The sequence below is a fragment of the Camelus bactrianus genome, chromosome 22, assembly GCF_048773025.1.
Source record: "Camelus bactrianus isolate YW-2024 breed Bactrian camel chromosome 22, ASM4877302v1, whole genome shotgun sequence".
NCBI classification, from domain to species: domain Eukaryota; kingdom Metazoa; phylum Chordata; class Mammalia; order Artiodactyla; family Camelidae; genus Camelus; species Camelus bactrianus.
Genome location: NC_133560.1, coordinates 26,567,086 through 26,583,474, shown reverse-complemented (window position 1 = coordinate 26,583,474; position 16,389 = coordinate 26,567,086). Strand labels below are relative to the sequence as shown.

The 16,389-nt window shown below is 53.5% G+C and overlaps 1 protein-coding gene across 2 annotated transcripts in view; it reads right to left on the bottom strand.

Moving 5' to 3' along the window:
• FBN3 (fibrillin 3) overlaps positions 1–16,389 on the bottom strand; it is a 54,517-nt gene that overhangs the window by 9,845 nt on the left and 28,283 nt on the right. Inside the window, exons 39-56 of one of the 2 annotated variants that reach the window (XM_074350879.1) lie at positions 15,602–15,727; positions 13,980–14,105; positions 13,444–13,593; positions 10,660–10,731; positions 8,370–8,495; positions 7,927–8,052; positions 7,511–7,636; positions 7,040–7,156; positions 5,612–5,740; positions 4,978–5,097; positions 4,131–4,256; positions 3,197–3,349; positions 2,976–3,041; positions 2,650–2,775; positions 2,098–2,217; positions 1,853–1,975; positions 1,085–1,219; positions 828–953 (exon numbers count right to left, since the gene is read on the bottom strand). In XM_074350879.1, coding sequence (XP_074206980.1) covers positions 828–953; positions 1,085–1,219; positions 1,853–1,975; positions 2,098–2,217; positions 2,650–2,775; positions 2,976–3,041; positions 3,197–3,349; positions 4,131–4,256; positions 4,978–5,097; positions 5,612–5,740; positions 7,040–7,156; positions 7,511–7,636; positions 7,927–8,052; positions 8,370–8,495; positions 10,660–10,731; positions 13,444–13,593; positions 13,980–14,105; positions 15,602–15,727 — 2,193 coding nt within the window. The remainder of the gene's footprint in view (positions 1–827; positions 954–1,084; positions 1,220–1,852; positions 1,976–2,097; positions 2,218–2,649; positions 2,776–2,975; positions 3,042–3,196; positions 3,350–4,130; positions 4,257–4,977; positions 5,098–5,611; positions 5,741–7,039; positions 7,157–7,510; positions 7,637–7,926; positions 8,053–8,369; positions 8,496–10,659; positions 10,732–13,443; positions 13,594–13,979; positions 14,106–15,601; positions 15,728–16,389) is intronic. The other variant, XM_074350880.1, reaches the window with a different exon arrangement.

The window sequence follows — 16,389 nt, the reverse complement described above, 5'->3', positions numbered from 1 at the left end:
TCCCAGCATCTCTGACACCTGCGCTGTGCACAGGGTGACATCTTCCAAGCTGTGGTCCCCTAGCACTGTGAAACGCCCTCTCGGGACTAGGGCTGGATTGTGGCAGAAACTGCAGCCCCAACGATGGGAGAGGCACCCCAAGGCTGCAGACCGGGGTGGCTTCTTGAGGGCCAAGGGCAGCACCCCTCTGGCTACAGAGAGAACAGTGGGGACAGAGCGGGGGGGGGGGACGTCCAGGGAAGTGAGGAGGACAGGTTGGGGACTGGGTGTGAAGTGCGGGGAGAGAGGCCACTGGTCACTCCGGGAGGCTGGCCTGGGGGTCTGGGTGGGAGGCAGGGTGCTGTTGAGACAGGGCTCGTGTGGCAAAGATTCGGAGCTCATCTTGGGGCGAGCTGCAGCTGCGGGTGTCGGGGACAGAGGGTCCAGGATGCAGCTGAATACACATGCCTGGCCTGATGCTAGGGGTGGAGACTGTGCTCGGAGGGGAGTGTAGAGGGAGAGGAGCAGCAGGACTGTGGGGACAGGGACAGACCTGTCACCAAAACAGAGGGTACTAGTGGGTCGCCTGCCAGGTTTAGCCCCCAGGAGGTGGTGGACCCAGGCAGGGCCAGTTCCTGGGTACGATGTGGACAGGGCAGCAAGGAGATGGTCTCTTTGTCCAGGGACTGAAGGGACAAGGGGAGGAGTGGGGGCGTGCAGTGGACACATGTGTCTGGATCAGCCCGGTAACCACCTCAGGGAGCTCCTGGGTGGCGGGAGGGCCAGGTGGTGGTGCCACCACATGGTGGGTAGCTGTGTGCCCCGCGCCTGTGCCTGGCCACACTCACCGTGGCACTCCGTGAGGCTGGGGCTGGGCTGGAAGCCCTCGTCACAGTCGCACCGGAAGCTGCCCGCGGTGTTGACGCAGCGGCCGTTGGCACAGAGGCCGGGCTGGACCCGGCACTCGTCGTCATCTGTGGTGGGAGGGATGAGGTTGGCCGGCGGGGAGGCCAGATTCCCTCGAGCCAGCCTCCACCTCCAGTAGCTTTGAACTCTCCCGTTTACTGGCGGGGTGGGTCCCTGCATCCCTGAAGCCCTCCTGTACCTGTGCAGCCCTCCCCGGAGCCTGGCTGGGGCCGCAGGCCCGGCGGGCAGATGCACGTAAAGGTGCCGATGAGGTTCTTACACAGCATGCCCCGGGCGCGGCAGTCCTGATGGCCGTCTGCACACTCGTCCACATCTGTGGACCACCATGGACAGATGACACACCATGGCCCAGCTCCAAGCTGGGAGGCCCTGGATCCAACCCTCCGTGGCCTCGGTGGGGCCAGAGTGAGGTCCCTCTGCCAGATGCCCATTCCTCCCCTACCCACCTGCATCCCTTGCCCACATCAGGGTCTGTGAATCTGTCTGGCCCTCACCATGGTCCCTGGAAACTGCCCCTGAAATAGCCCTTAAGGGACCAAGTCCCAGGTCAGGGACTTGACATGGCAGACATTTGGGACCAGAAAATTCTTGGTAGTGGGAGGCCGTTCTGTGCACTGCGGGAGACTGCGCAGCACCCCTGGCCGCTTGACGCCTGCAGCACTGCTCCCCACCACCACCCAACTGTGACAAATAAACGTGTCCAGATGTTACCACCTGTCCCCCGGGGAGCACAACCGCTGTCCCCACTGTGCTAGCCCGCTCAGGGTCTGTCCAGCCACCATTCACAGAACAGCACCCACTGCACCCTCGCTTGCCTCAACTCTGCCGTCTCTGTTTGCTCATTCCCACCCTTAGAGGCTCAGGTCTTATTTCATTTTCTCTTGGGACTGAGGCGTGGGGAGCCCCAGGGCCCTGTCCATCGCCCACCTGCCTGTGTGGGTCCTACCTCGGCACATGGCCCCATCCTCTCGCAGGGTGTAGCCGGCTGGGCAGGTGCACACGTAGGAGCCCTCAGTGTTGTGGCAGCGGAAGGCGCAGAGCAGGGGGTTCAGGGAGCACTCGTCGATGTCTGGGGAGGCCAGAGGAGGTGCCAGCTGGGTGGGGTCTGCCTGCGGGACCCCCGCTCCCTCTCTCAGGCCGGCCCCCCTCACCCCTGTCACACCGCCCAGGTCTGGGCAGGCGGGATCGTACCCTCGCAGGTCATCGTGGGACCAGGCTCAAAGCCGTCAGCACAGGCACACTCGAAGCCTCCGATGACATTGGTGCAGGTGCCCTCCCCACAGGGGCGCCCGCCGGAGCACTCGTCTGTGTCTGGGGTTGGGGGGGGAGGTCAGAGCCCGCAGAGAGCCCCCATCCTTGATACCATCCTGTCTGCCTCCCGCTGACGGCCACAGACTGGACAGGGCCAAATCTGGGTCACTTCTAGGCTGGACACAGGGCAGGCATGTGGTATGTGTCCAAGAATGAATGAGTGAGTGAATGAGTAAATAAATGAGTAGGCAAGTGAATGAATGCGTAAACGAATATGTGAGTGACTAAATGAATAAGTGAATGAGTGACTGAGTGACCAAGTGAGTGAATGAATGAGCAAAAGAGAGAACTGGTGAGTGAATAAGAAGAGAAGGCCGAGTGGGTGGGGGAGCAGGACGGTGGCTGGGGGGCGGGATGCTGCCATGGGCCGTGTCTGCCCTCCCCAACTCCATCCTTTCCTGGGAAGCAGGCTGGGGCGGACTGGCCACTCACCCACGCAGCTGACCCCCGTGGAGTCCAGGCTGTAACCGAAGGGACACTCGCAGCGGAAAGAGCCATCGGTGTTGACACAGAGGCCATTAGTGCAGACGCCAGGGTTCTCTGCACACTCATTCACGTCTGAGGGAGTCACGGGTTGCAGATGCGGTGTGTCTGTCACGCCCTGGCCACGCTCAGAGGCACGGAGTCGAGGGCCACCCGTGGGTCCAGGAGGGAGTATCAGACTTGGGAACCCAGGATAGAGCCCAGGCAGGGCTGGGCGGGAAAGGAGGACGATGTGGTGGCCCAGAGGGCTCTCAGCTCATGGGCAAGGGGCTCACCTTCCCGAGAGTCATCTGGACCTGGGACCGCCCCGTGGCCAAAGGGGCACAGCTCCTGAAAGGCAGCTGGACAGCAAGAGGGGAAGGCAGGTGAGGTGCTGGGACCAGGAGCGGCCCCCAGGATGCCCCTGTGTGTAGGGAAGGCTGGAGGAAGAACAGAGGAGTGCAGATGGGGGCAGGCAGGCCGGGTCAGGAGAGACTGGACGGGGGCGGGCTCTCACCACTGCCCTCCTGAGGACACAGCTCACAGGGGTCATTCCAGCCCTCACCAGGCCTCCAGCTGCAACAGCACCGAGTCTTGGTGGTGTTGAAAGCTTTGGGCACAGAGCATTTTCCAGCCTCAAAAAGGGTGAAGCAGAAACTCTGCCGCGTGTCTGTGGGGTGATGCCCCAGAGAAATGTTAGAAGGGCCATCAGCAGCGCACACCCGCCTAGCCAGTGCCCCAACCACCCCAATCCTGGCGCATGGGCGGTCCTGACCCTACCAGTGGCCAATCAGAGCACTCCAGAATCACTCTGTGGTGATTGGTTCAGGGATGGAGAGGTGACCCACACTGGGCCAGTGAGGGTCAGCCCGGGGGCTTTTGCTGAACATCTGGGAATCCCTTCCAGCAACACCCCATGTTCTCCCCACACCCGGGAGAATGGCCAAACCCAGTTACGTCATTCTTGGATCAGAAGCCCCTTCCTGCAGAGGCAAGGTGACTCATTCCAGACAGCCAAAGGACCCCTGACTTCAGACCCCAAATCCTCGTCCCTGACCCCCCGTCCTCAGCCTTGGACTCCCACTGGCCTGAAAAGTCCTCAGGCTGGGCCCCTAGAACAGCAAATATTGGTTGAAGTGCCCTGCCCTCCGCCTCGTTGGCCTAACCTGGGAGAGAAAAGGCTGGCCCAGACCTGACAAAGCCAGCCCAGGTAGGGCAGGGGGGCCCATGCAGGACACCCCAAGCCCAGGGGACCAGGCTGACCCGGACCAGAGGGTCAGAGGCCCCTTGGACTAGGACAACCCCACTGGCGCGGAGGGGCGTCTCTGCCCGGTGGGGTTCCTGGAGACCCAAACAAGAGGCCGCAGCCCCCCTTCTGGGTGACCCAGTTCTTCCCCACCCCACCCCCCACCTCCTCCCCAACCCCCTGTGCTCGCTGGACCCGGACTCACCAAAGCAACGGCGCCTGTTGTCGGACAGGACAAAGCCAGGCGGGCAGAAGCACTGGAAGCTCCCGGGGCTGTTGGTACAGGTGCCAAAGAGGCAGAGGTTGGGCTCCTCCGAGCACTCGTCGATGTCTGGGGTGGCAGGGACACAAGATATGTGGGGTGTGAGCAGATCCTCCACCAGAGTGAGGTGGTCCTGGCTCCCAGGAGGGACAGATGGAGTGGGGACCCAGCCCAGGAGGGCCCAGAGATTGACACAGGGTGGGGACCCCCTCAACCCCAGGTTTGGGATAAGCCAGAGCACTAGGTGGGGAGTGCGGTGCGGGGTGGGGGTCATGGTCAGGAAAACTTCATCTTTAGAGACTCAGTTTGTGCAGAGCTAACCAAGACTGGAGAAATTACACTGGATGGAGTTCGCTCACATAGTGCTAGGCTAGCTCAGATAGAATAAAGCAGAGGCGGCCAGGCCGGGCTGGCTCCGGTTAGCCCACACAGTACAAGGCTACTCCATATGGATGGATGGACGAGAGGAGCTCAGGCCAGACTGGTCCTAGACCACCACTCATTGAGTGAGGAGTTCCATGTTTGGGTAATGTGAGGGGCAGGGACACCCCACACCCACGCTCATTTTATAGGGTTCGCGAGGAATGCTGTGGGCCCCAGAGAGGGAGCCCCGAGCCGAGAGAGAACTGAAAACAATAAATAATAGTAAACGGAGCTGCCTTGGGTGCTGGGCTAAGTGACCTCTTCACTCACCACCACCCAGCCGGCATTCCCATTTTACAGATGGAGAAACAGAGGCCAAGAGGTGCCTTCCTGGCCCCAGAGCTGGGAGGCAAGGCCAGACACTCACCGACACAGTGATCACTCTGCACCTGGAAGCCGGGGGGGCAGATGCAGCGGAAGGAGCCCTCAAGGTTCTGGCAAGTGCCTGGCAGACAGGTTCCTGCGAGGCTGAGACACTCGTTGGTGTCTGTGGAGAGAAGGAGGAGGAGGGGTCCCAGCACCAGCTGGTGGACTGGGACCAGCCCTTACGGTCACTGTGTGATGGCCAAGGGCCCCCAGATAAGCCCTCCTGGATCAAGAGGAAGAGAGCTGAGACTCAGGAAAGCAGGGTCATCTGAACAAGAACAAGAATATTCTGGGTCCCCGCGAGGGGTATAGGAGGAGCCAGGTGGTGCCAGGGGAAGAAGGAGCAAGGTTCCTAATCTCGAGCCACGTGCAGAACCCTTTTACGGTTTCTGTGGCATCCATTCAGCACTTCTACTATCCCATAGTTCATAAAACTTCGATTTTTCAAGGCAGCTTCATCTTAAACCAGAAGCTCTGTGAAAACATGGGTGTGCTGTGCTGGTTTTCTTTCTGTTTATACCTTAAGATAAACGCACGGTTATGAAATGGAACCAGGCTCACTCAGAAGTAACAACCGCAGCTGAGCCCGGAACAGGGGCTGGCGAGATGGCTCCCAGGACCGCGGGGAGACTCACCTGCACAGTTCTTCCCATCACGTGTGAGTTCAAAGCCATCCTGGCAGAGGCAGTGGAAGGAGCCAGCTGTGTTGAGGCACTGGCCGAATCGGCACACCTGCCCCACCATGGTGGTGCATTCATCCACGTCTGCAGAGGGGAGACGGGCCGGCAGGGTCACCCACAGAGCCCAGGGCTCTGGGCCTCTCTTCCACTTCAGTTCACAGCAAAGCTGAGTTGACGGCAGTGACTTCAACTTATTAAGCACTCATATGCCAGCTGTGTATTAACCCTCCAACTATCCTATGAAGCAGACACCAATATTTTCTAACGTGAGCATTATAATGCTACATAAATTTGCCTAGAGGTACTAACTTAGCTGCGCCCCCACAAATTTTGTTATGTTGTATTTTCATTTTCAAAATATTTTCTAATTTCCCTAGTAACATTTTCTTTTACCTACGGACCCTTAAGGAATATTGTTTAATTTCCAAATACTTGGGGACTTTCTGGATATCTTTCCGTGACTGACTTCTAGTTTAATTTCCTTACATTCTGATGACCTACTTTGTGTGACCTCAATTTTTAAAAATTTGTTGCTTGTTCTTTTTTGGCCCAGAATATGATCTCTTCTGATAAATGTCCATGTGCAGTTGAGTAGAATGTGTGTTCTGGAATGTTCCATAAATATCACTCAGGTCTAGGTGGTTCACAGTGTTGTTCAGGGCTTCTATATTCTTACTGATCTTCTATTTGTCCCCTCTTTTACTGAGGGAGGAGTGTTGAAGTCTCTCACTGTAATTGTGGGTTTGTCTATTTCTTTGTCACTTCTGTCCATTTTTACTGTGCGTTTTGAAGCTCTATTGTTAGCTGCGTATGCATTTATGATTGTTGTGTCTTCTCAGAGAACTGACTCCTTAATCAATATATACTGATTCTTCATATCTTTGGTAATATTCCTTGTTCAGAAGTCAATTTGGTCTGATATTAAGATAGGTAGGTACTATTATTAATATCCTTTTAACAGAAGAGGAAACTGGAGCACAGAGAGGCAAATGACTTGCCAAGGGTCACACAGCTGGCAGGTGGCAGAGCTGGGATTGGAATTCATGCCATCTCACCTTGGAATCCATGCTTTCTTTTAACCACTGCACTAAAACTACCAGCATCATGCCACCCAGGTCTTGCCTTCGTGCTTCACCTTCCTCTCTGTATTGTCCACCTGCCTCTTATCAACCTGAGTGTAAGCTCTAGCAAGGGACCCCTGGCACTCGACGACTGAAGGGGTTTGGAGAACTTTGTGGTTAACTCGTTTTGACTCCCCTGAGGTTGTTTTTTTGAAGGCATTCCTAGGGCGAGATCCTTTATTTCAGAGGGGTGCCCTCTAGCCAAGAACCCACTTTTCAGTCGGGGTATACTGAGGCTGACCCACCAGCCTGGGCAGCTCACCCACGCAATCTCCGTTGTGTGTCACCATGAAGCCGGGGAAACAGAGGCAGCTGTAGGAGCCAACGATGTTCTTGCAGGTCCCGTTTCCACATGGCTGCCGGTCACACTCGTCGATGTCTGCTGGAGCAAAGCCCCTGGTCCCCTCCCAGCTCACTCAAGGCATCGGGCAGCTTGGGGAGTGAGGGCCTGCTGAACCCAGCCCACCTCCCCTGCACCTAGCCCTGTCCAGGTGGATGGGAAGTGATAGCTGGAAAGTATCTGTGGTACCTTTTATTGCTTCTGTTTTACAGATGGGAGAACTGAGGTGCAGGGAGGCGAGTAGGTCCTTTACCTAAGGTCTTAGGTGCCAGGACTCACACCCGCGAGTCTATGAGCCAGGAAGCACCAATCCCACCCCTGGGAGGTGTAGACCTGTGGCGCCTAGCCCGTGGCAGCCTGGGCCTCAAGGAGGGAGCAGGAGGGGGCTCTCACCCATGCACAGGGTCTGGTCTGCTGAGGCCCGGAAGCCACGGTGACACAGGCACATGTAGCTGCTCACCGTGTCCACACAGTCGCCGTGGCTACAGATGTTTGGGATCTCCTGACACTCATTCCGTCCTGGGGGGGAAGGCAGGCAGTGTGATGTCCCCGGACTCCCACCCCCTAGTATGTCCTGAGCCCTTGCCTGCTGGACCCCGCCTGGAAGCCCCCCATTCTAGCTGCTGCCAACACCACGCTCAGCCCTCACAAGGCCCCTATTAACAGGTGCTCTTGGCACCCCCACCCCGTCGTACAGCCAAGGAGAAAAGCTGGGAGGGAGCTGTGCCCTGCCCAGAAGTCACAGGGGTAGGCAGTCTGGCTCTGTCCCACATCCCATTGCCTCCCCTCCCTACTGGGGCCCCTCTTACCCACGCAAGCCCCGCCCGGCGACAGCTTATACCCCTGGGCGCACGTGCAGCGGTAGCTGCCGGGGATGTTGACGCAGTCGGCGTTCTGCTGGCAGGGGTTCTCCCCGCTGGCACACTCGTCCATGTCTGGGGAGTACAGCCAGCAGGGTGGGGGTGAAGGAGAATCTTCCCTGCCAGAATCAACCCCCAAGTCCAGCCTCCTCCCCCCTGACCCCTGCCCTCCTCCCCCACACCCGCCCTCCTCCGCTTGAGCAGGCGGTCTCTCCGGAAGCAACCCGAACCAGAGTCACGGGGGTTATGTGGGATGGAGGCTCTCGGAAAGGAATCAGCCCATACAGAGGGGGAAACTGAGGTTCGTGGAGTTTAAATGACTTGCCCAGAGAGCAAAGGGTGGCAGGGGGACGAGCATCCCGCCCGGGGCTGGGGATGCAGGGGGAGGGCACCTTTGCAGACCAGCAGCACGCGGTCGTAGCGGAAGCCCGTGGGGCACTCGCAGCGGAAGCTCCCAATCTGGTTGATGCAGACACCGTTGGCACAGATGGCAGGGATCTCCCCGCACTCATCGATGTCTGGGGAGGGTGTCAGCCATCAGAGGCAGCCCCGTCCCTGGCAACGTCTGGGGACCCTGACCTAAGGGACCACGCAGTCTGCAAGATGTGGCTACAAACCAGTACACGCTCGAAAAACCCTGCTGTGGCCAAAGGATATCTGCTTACACTGGAAAGAGATGGGGAACTTGGGAGGGGAGGCAGGGGGAGAAAGCATCTTTCTATCAACAAAGTGCACATTTGCTCCGACCCAGCAAGCCTGCTTCATGGGGTCTCCGGAAATGAAGCAGCCCCACGTGTGCCTGGGAAGTTGCATAGGAGGAGCTGTGCTGACAGTTAGCAAGAAACTGGAAACATCAGAGGAGGAAAAGAAGGCAAAATGTGGCCCATCCAATCAAGGGGATATGATTCAGCCTGAAAAAAGTGTGAAGCACTAACACACGCTACCACGTGGATGGAGCTTGAAAACATGATGCTCAGTGAGAGAAGCCAGTCTCCGAAGGACAAACACTGGATGATTCCACTTACGTGAAATGTCCAGAACAGGCAAATCCGAAGAGTTGGAAAGCAGAACAGTGGTGGCTGGGGTTTAGCCGGGGGTGGGGGGAGACAGAATGGGGAGTGACTGTTCACGGTTCCTTTCTATTCGATGAAAATGTTCTAAACCTAAACTGAAGTGGTGGGGCACAAGTCTGTGAACATACGCCAACCCACGGGACTGTAAGTGTTAGATGGGTGAAGTACATGGTGTGTGAATTTTATGTCAATAAAACTGTTGTGTCTATAAAAAAGCCTATGTGCCCCTCCATGGGGGACTGGTTTATGACCCGGGATGTGTCCACACGTGGCACCTACAAAGCAGGGCAAAGAGGGAGGCAGGGCTGCACATGCAGCATGGCCAGTTCTTCTCGGCCCTTTGCTGGGGGAAAAAAGTAGGTCGCAGGGCATCATGGAGTCTTAGGTCAAGCTCCCTAGACAACAATGTCATATACTTTCAATGAGTGACCTCTGTGTGTTAAAATGCATGAAGGAAGAACTAGAAAGAACTATTCCAGGTATAAAGCATTGGAACCTTGGGAGAGTGAGAAGGGGACTTAGATTTCAGGGGGTGACTGGAGGAGAAGCAGATTTTTTTTTTAATTTCAAGGGTTTTTTTAAGAAAAAATTTTCTCTCTTTCTCTTTTTTTTTTCATTTTTTTTTGGCTTTTTTATTTTTGGGGGCTAGGTAGTTAGGTTTGCTTGTTTGTTTTTGTTAATGGAGGCACTGGGGATTGAACCCAGGACCTCGTGCATGCTAAGCATGTGCTGTACCACTGAGCTAGACCCTCCTCCCTGAGGAAGCAGATCTTATCTGCTCTGTTCCAACTGCTGAAAATAAGAATGCATCTGTGGGATAAAAACACTTGAAAATGGGATTCATCAATTAAACACCACACAGTTGAAATTTGGTATTCACATATTAAATTGTTTAAAAAAAAAACTCATTTAACTTAAAAAGGGAGTGTTCCGACCCACCCTGCAACATGAGTAAACCTTGAGGACACTGTGCTGAATGAAATAAAGTAGACACGAAAGGACAAATACCGTATGATTCTGCTTCTCTGAGGTCCCTAGAACAGCCAGATCCCTAGAGACAGGAAGTAGGGCGAGGGTTCATCAGGGCTGGGAGGCAGGCAGGGAGCTAGTGCTGAATGGGGACAGAGTTTCAGCTGGGGAAGATGAAAAGTCATGGAGGTGGATGGTGGGGATGGTTGCACAACGGTATGAATGTGGTAGGGAGGGTAGAGCTCAGTGGTAGAGGTCCTGGGTTCAATCCCCAGTACCTCCATTAAGAAATAAATAAACCTAATTACCTCTCCCCACCCAAAATTTTTTTTTAAATACTAATGTACTTAATGTCACTGAACTGGACACTTAAGACTGGTTAAAATGGTAAATTTTATGTTATGTGTTTTTTATCAGAGTTTTTTTAAACGAGTAACAATTTCATAAAAATACTCCCATTGCATTTTTTAAAGGGAAAGTGTTCATGGGGCAGAACTCCTGGCCTGGGGAGTTGGAAGAGTGAGGGCGAGAGGTAGAGGAGGGTGGAAGAGAAAGAGCTGTTGGGGAGGGGAAGAGAGGGGTCAAGGCTCTGGGGACAGAGGGCCCTGGGGCTACAGGCAGGAAGGCAGGGGTCACTCACCAACAGGCTTCCCTGAGTGGATGTCAATGACAAAGCCAGGAATCTGGTTTCCACACAGGATCTGGTAATCCACTGGGCAAAAGAGAACAGGGGAGGGGGTGCTGGGGCTGCAGCCTCACCTGGAGGGCACCTCCTCTTCTTTCTTATCACCTCGTCCATCCCTGTCACCCAGTGCTCACCTGGCCTCTGATAACTAGTCCCTCTCCCTCCCTCCACTCTGACCAGTTGGTGGGTTACAGGCGCCATTCGCCTCTGCAGTGGGATCTTCTAACACGTGGCCAAGACCTCCCTCATCTCCTCCCCTCTTCCCTGGGTGAGTGTCGCCAGCCACGCTCCACTGTCCTCACCACACAATGCATAGTCTTCAGTTTGGACCTCAAGATCTTCACCCTCAGCCCCACCTTTCCTCCAACAGTAACCCCTGCCCTCCTGTTACACTGATTTCATTACATGTCTGGATATGTCCCGCCTTGCCATGCCATCAAAACTTTGCACATGCTGTTCCCTTTGCTGTTCCCTGGCATAGTCCACTTCAACCTTGAGGACTCAGGGCAGCCCACCACTCTGGCCCTGGACAGCTGATGATGCCATTCTTTGGCACCCCATGGCAATTCACTTTCTAATTATATCTGACTGATGACACCAAGATGCTGCTTGCCCGATGTCAATCCCCAAGTGGGTGGGTGTCCCTGGACTCATCTGACACAAATGGTCAGACGTTTGGGCAGTGCCACCTTTTCCCAGGTCCCTGCCCTGCTGCTCACTCACTCTTCTGCCTACATCGTGATGAGAACAGACCAATCTCAGTCTAGTGGAATTCTGCCTCATCATATTCTACCTGCCCCTCAAACTCAGGTGCACAAGATTCACGCAGGTACTTAAGTTCCAGTACATGATTTGTGGGTGACACTGGATCTGTCTTGACAATCTCATGACCAGACTTGGCTGTCTGCAGCTTCCTCCCAGACTTCATGGCTTAGGTCTACCTTATTCTTGTTTCCTAGAACCCAGAACAGGGCTTGGCCCTCAGAGATGCCCAATAATGACCCTTCCCCATTGCACTGCACTGGGTTGAACAATGACCCCCACCCCTCAAACTTTATGGAAACTCAGACCCTCTGGACGTGACCTTTTTTGGAAATAGGGTCTTTGCAGATATAATCAAGTTAAGATGAGGTCATCCTGGATCACAGTAGACCCTAAATGCAATGACTGGCGTCCTTATAAGAAAAAGGAGAGACGTGCGCGGATGCAGGGAGAAGCCACATGAGACGAAGGCAGAGATGGGGGTGATGGAGGTACAAGCCAAGTAACACCAAAGAATGCCTGGAACACCAGAAGCTGGTCAAGGCAAGGAAGAATTCTACAGCCTCTGGAGTGTGGACCTGCCCCCACCTTGATTCCTGACTTCTAGCTTCCACAACTGTGAGAAAACACAGTTTTGGGGGTTTTTTTAGCCACCAAGTTTGGAGTAACTTGTTGCCACAACCCTAGGTAACTAATCGTCTTATAGCTCAGACTGCTATAAGGAAATACCATAGACTGGCTGGCTTAAGTAACAAACATTTCTTTCCCTCAGTTCTGCAGGCTGGGAAGTCCAAGGTCAAGGCACCAGCAGATCTGGTGTCTGGTGAGAACTCTTGCTGGTTTACAGATGTCTGTCTCCTCTCTGTGTCTTCACATAGTGAAGAGAGAGCATCTCTGGTGTGTCTCTTCTTCTAAGGCACTAATCCCATTCAGAGGGCTCCACCCTCGTGACCTAATTAACCCCCAAGGGCTCTACCTCCAAGCCCCATCACTGTGAGGACTGGGGCTTCAACATAGGAATTTGGGGAGGACACAACATTCAGTGCATAGCACTAATACACTTGTAATCGCCCAGTTACCCCCTCTAGTCATTGCCTCATTCCTGCAGCTCTTTCTTTTTTTTTTTAATTGAAGTCTAGTTGATTTATTATTTATAGTTTCAGGTGTACAGCAAAATGACTTGGTTATATACTCCTTAGCATTATAGTTTATTACAAGACATAGAATATAGTTCCCTGCGCTATCCAGTAAATCCCTGCTGTTTCTCTGCAGTTTTTCCTGGTATCTGGGCTGCTGCTTATTCTAATAGGCCTCTTCCCAACTGCCAAAACCTCCTCCTGCTCAGTCCTACTCCAGGACTTTGCACATGCTGTTCCCTGGCTGGAACGCTCTTTTTCATCCTGACTGACGTTTCTGCAATCCCCCCGTGAGCCTCCCCGGGCCTGCCCCTCCCCCAGCTCATGGGGCCCCTGGTGCTTCTGACCAGTGTGCTGCGCTCCCTGGCGCCAGGCACTCGCTGACCACCTCCCTGCCACCAAATAGTCTGTGAGTCTTCAAGGACCTTTCCTAAAAATGAGAGCCTCATTGATCCATCCTGAATTCCTCAAGGCTGTGAAATGAAAGGGTGCCTCGGATGCCTTGTCCCTCTTAAAAGAGTTGATTTTTCCACGCACTGATTGGGAGGGAGCTTCAACTCTTCAGCTCTCACCAAGACAACGGAGACCCATCTGGGAGCCCTAAGTATGGCTTGTCTCCTTAAACACTGCACTGAAAAGGGCCAAGCTAGCAGGGGAGGGTCCAGCTCAGTGGTAGAGCACCTGCTTAGCATGCATGAGGTCCTGGGTTCAATCCCCAGTCCCTCCATTAAATAAACAAACAAACAAACAAAAAAACCTAATTAATATCCCCCCAATTAAAAAAAATGAAAAGGAAAAAAAAAGGACCAAGCAGGAATGAAGGCAGGGGAGTGGCACTCACGGCTGGTGGGAGTTGGGCAGGCCTCACAGGGTCTATTCCAGGCCTGGCCAATGTTGTAGGAACAGCAGCACATCTTCCGGGTCACGTTAAAGGCCAGCTCATTCCGACATGTGCCGTTATAGTGCCGGAAGCAGATGCTCTTTCTCATGTCTGCGGTTGGGTTGGGGAGAAGGTAGATAAGAGATGCCCAAGCCAGAGGGGGAGAGTCAGACAGATCGGAACTTATTCACCAACCCATTTGAAAATTACTGGCTTGATTTTGCTCCCCCAACACCTATGAGGGCCCCAATGCACGTTAGCCTTTCTTGGGCAGTGCACAACCTGGACAACCATTCATGGCAGTTCGGAGCCCCTAAGCCCTGCAGCCCCGTTCACTGCTGCATACCAGCATCTCAGATACACACTTGCTCTCCCTCTCTCCTCCCATAAACATGCCTCTCCACACCCTTCTAAGGCTTGGAGACTCCCCGAAGTCCCTCCCACTCCCAAGTGCTTTTTCCATGACTGCCGGTCTCCCCCGTCAGCACACTTCATACCCATGCAGTTGTTGCCGCCGTTAACTTGCAGGTACTCCGCGGGGCAGACACAAGTATAGTTGCCCAGAGTGTTGTAGCAGGTACCAGGGCCACAGATGCCCGAGTGTACAGAGCACTCGTCGATATCTGCAGGGGAGCGGGGAGCAGCATCCAGTAACTGTCTGGATAACTCCCTACCCCAGGTCTGGCAGAGCCACTTCACTATGTGCTTGAGTTTAATTTCAAGATTAACTTAAAACGCACAGACATTTTAGTGACATGGAAATACCCAACATGGTGCTAGGTGGGGGAAAAGTTTACTATGATCCCACTTCTACTAAGAAAAATATGACTTGAGCCCATGAATTAATTATATTATCACCAAGAGTGGGGCAACCATGGGCTTCCTAATGTGATGCAATGGGGAGCAAGGGCCCCATGAATACAATACTCTTGAGGAAAAAAACGTTGATTCTCAATCTAATCAGTTCTCTAGTCTGGAGGCAGCAAGCTTTTCCTGTAAATGGCAAATAATAATGACTTTTTCAGTTTTGCAAGCCAAACCATGGTCTCCAACAAGCTATTCACTCTGCCTGTCTTGCAGTGTAAAGGCAGCCGGCCACAGACAATGGGTAAACAAATTCGCATGCTGTGCTCCAAAAACACTTGATTCAGGGCCACTGAAATGTCAATGTCATGCAATTTGCATGTGGCACAAAATCTTCTTCTTTTTTTTCTCAATAATTTAAAAAAATGTAAAAAAGCATTCTTAGCGATGGGCTGTAAAAACAGGTGGTAGAATATTAGCATGCTAGGAGTGACGTCTCCAAAAATGGCAGAGCAGGGAACGCCAGAGCTCTGTTCCTTCACAAAACCAACTACTGAGCTGGGCGAAAATTGACAAAAGTCAATTTTTGCAGAACTCTGGAATCTAGTCAGAAACAGGGAATCTGCTATGGGGTATCCTAAGGAACCCACCAAATGAAAACTATTAGAGCTAATAAATGAGGTCAGCATAACTGCAGAACACAAGATCAACACACCGACCTAGAAATTTCAGTTGTATTTCTATATGGTACCAACGAGCAACTGAAAAGGAAATTAACAAAATGATTCCGCTTGTAATAGCATCCAAAAGATGAAATACTTAAGATTCAACCCAAGAGGTGAAGCACTTGTACATGCATCAGTCTATCCACCCATCCTTCCTTCCATCCATCCATCCCTTATCCACCATCTACCCATCCATCCATTCCCCATGCATTCATTATCCTACTTTCCTTCCTTTTTTTCCTACTTCCAAGCTTCATCCACCAACTCATCTACTATCCAATCATTCATCCATCTACTCACTTACCTACCCACCCCTCCAGCCACTCATTTATTTTTCCGTCCATTGACCCATTTGCTTATTCACCCATCCACTCTGGGTGGGAAGGAGGCTGGAGGTCAGGCAACGGGGAGGAGGAGGCAGCAGAGAAGAGGATAGATCCGGGCATTCCAGGGAAGCTTCCCAACCCTTTCAGTGGGTCCCAGGCAGCAGGCAGGTGAGCAGACTCTGGAGAGCATTTCAGGCCCCCATATCTGAAGGTGGGGTGAGGCTGGGCAGGAAGGCAGGGAGGGAAGGATTGGCCCAAGCTCACCCTCACAGATGCGGGTGTCCTCATTGAGGTGGTAGCCAGGTGGGCACTCACACTGGAAGCTGCCGAAGGTGTTGACACAGTCGCCCCCCTGGCACAGCCCAGGCAACTCCTGGCATTCGTCAATGTCTGTCAGGAAGTGAGGAAGTCATGCTTGGAAGCGAAACCCAAGCAGTGGACTCAGGGGGACACCCACACCTTGCCTTGGGCTCTCTGGGGCTCTGGAGGAGTGAGTCTTGCTTCTTTAAGAATATCTTAAAGAAGAGCTGCTGGATGTTTGGAGGGTTCGGGCCAGGACCTCTCTTGGAGGCTGCACCCAGACTCTCTTGGGTCAATGTCACCCTGGATTCATCCTCATTCCCTTCATTGGATAGTCCATCCTCCCATCCACCCATTCATCCATCCATCCAAAAGTTCCCTCCTGATAGAACTCTTCAATCTCATTATCCCCTCTGGATAGAAGGATGGATGGATGCATGCATGCATGGATAGATGGATGAGGGGGTAGGTGGGTGGGTGGATGGATATAAAAAGTAGTGAATGTGTGGACAAGCAAGAGTGAGAATGAACAAGAAGACAGATGGGTGAATGGATAGGTGGGTGAGTACGTAGGTGAATACATAAATGAATGGATGGATGGATGGATGGATGGATGGATGGACAGACGTGGGAGGATGAATGTGTGGATGGGTAGATGGATGGATATGAAAAGTAAAGGATGAGTGGATAAGCAAACGGGTCAAGGGACGGAAAGATAAATGAGTGGATGGAGGGGTGGGTAGGTAAGTGAG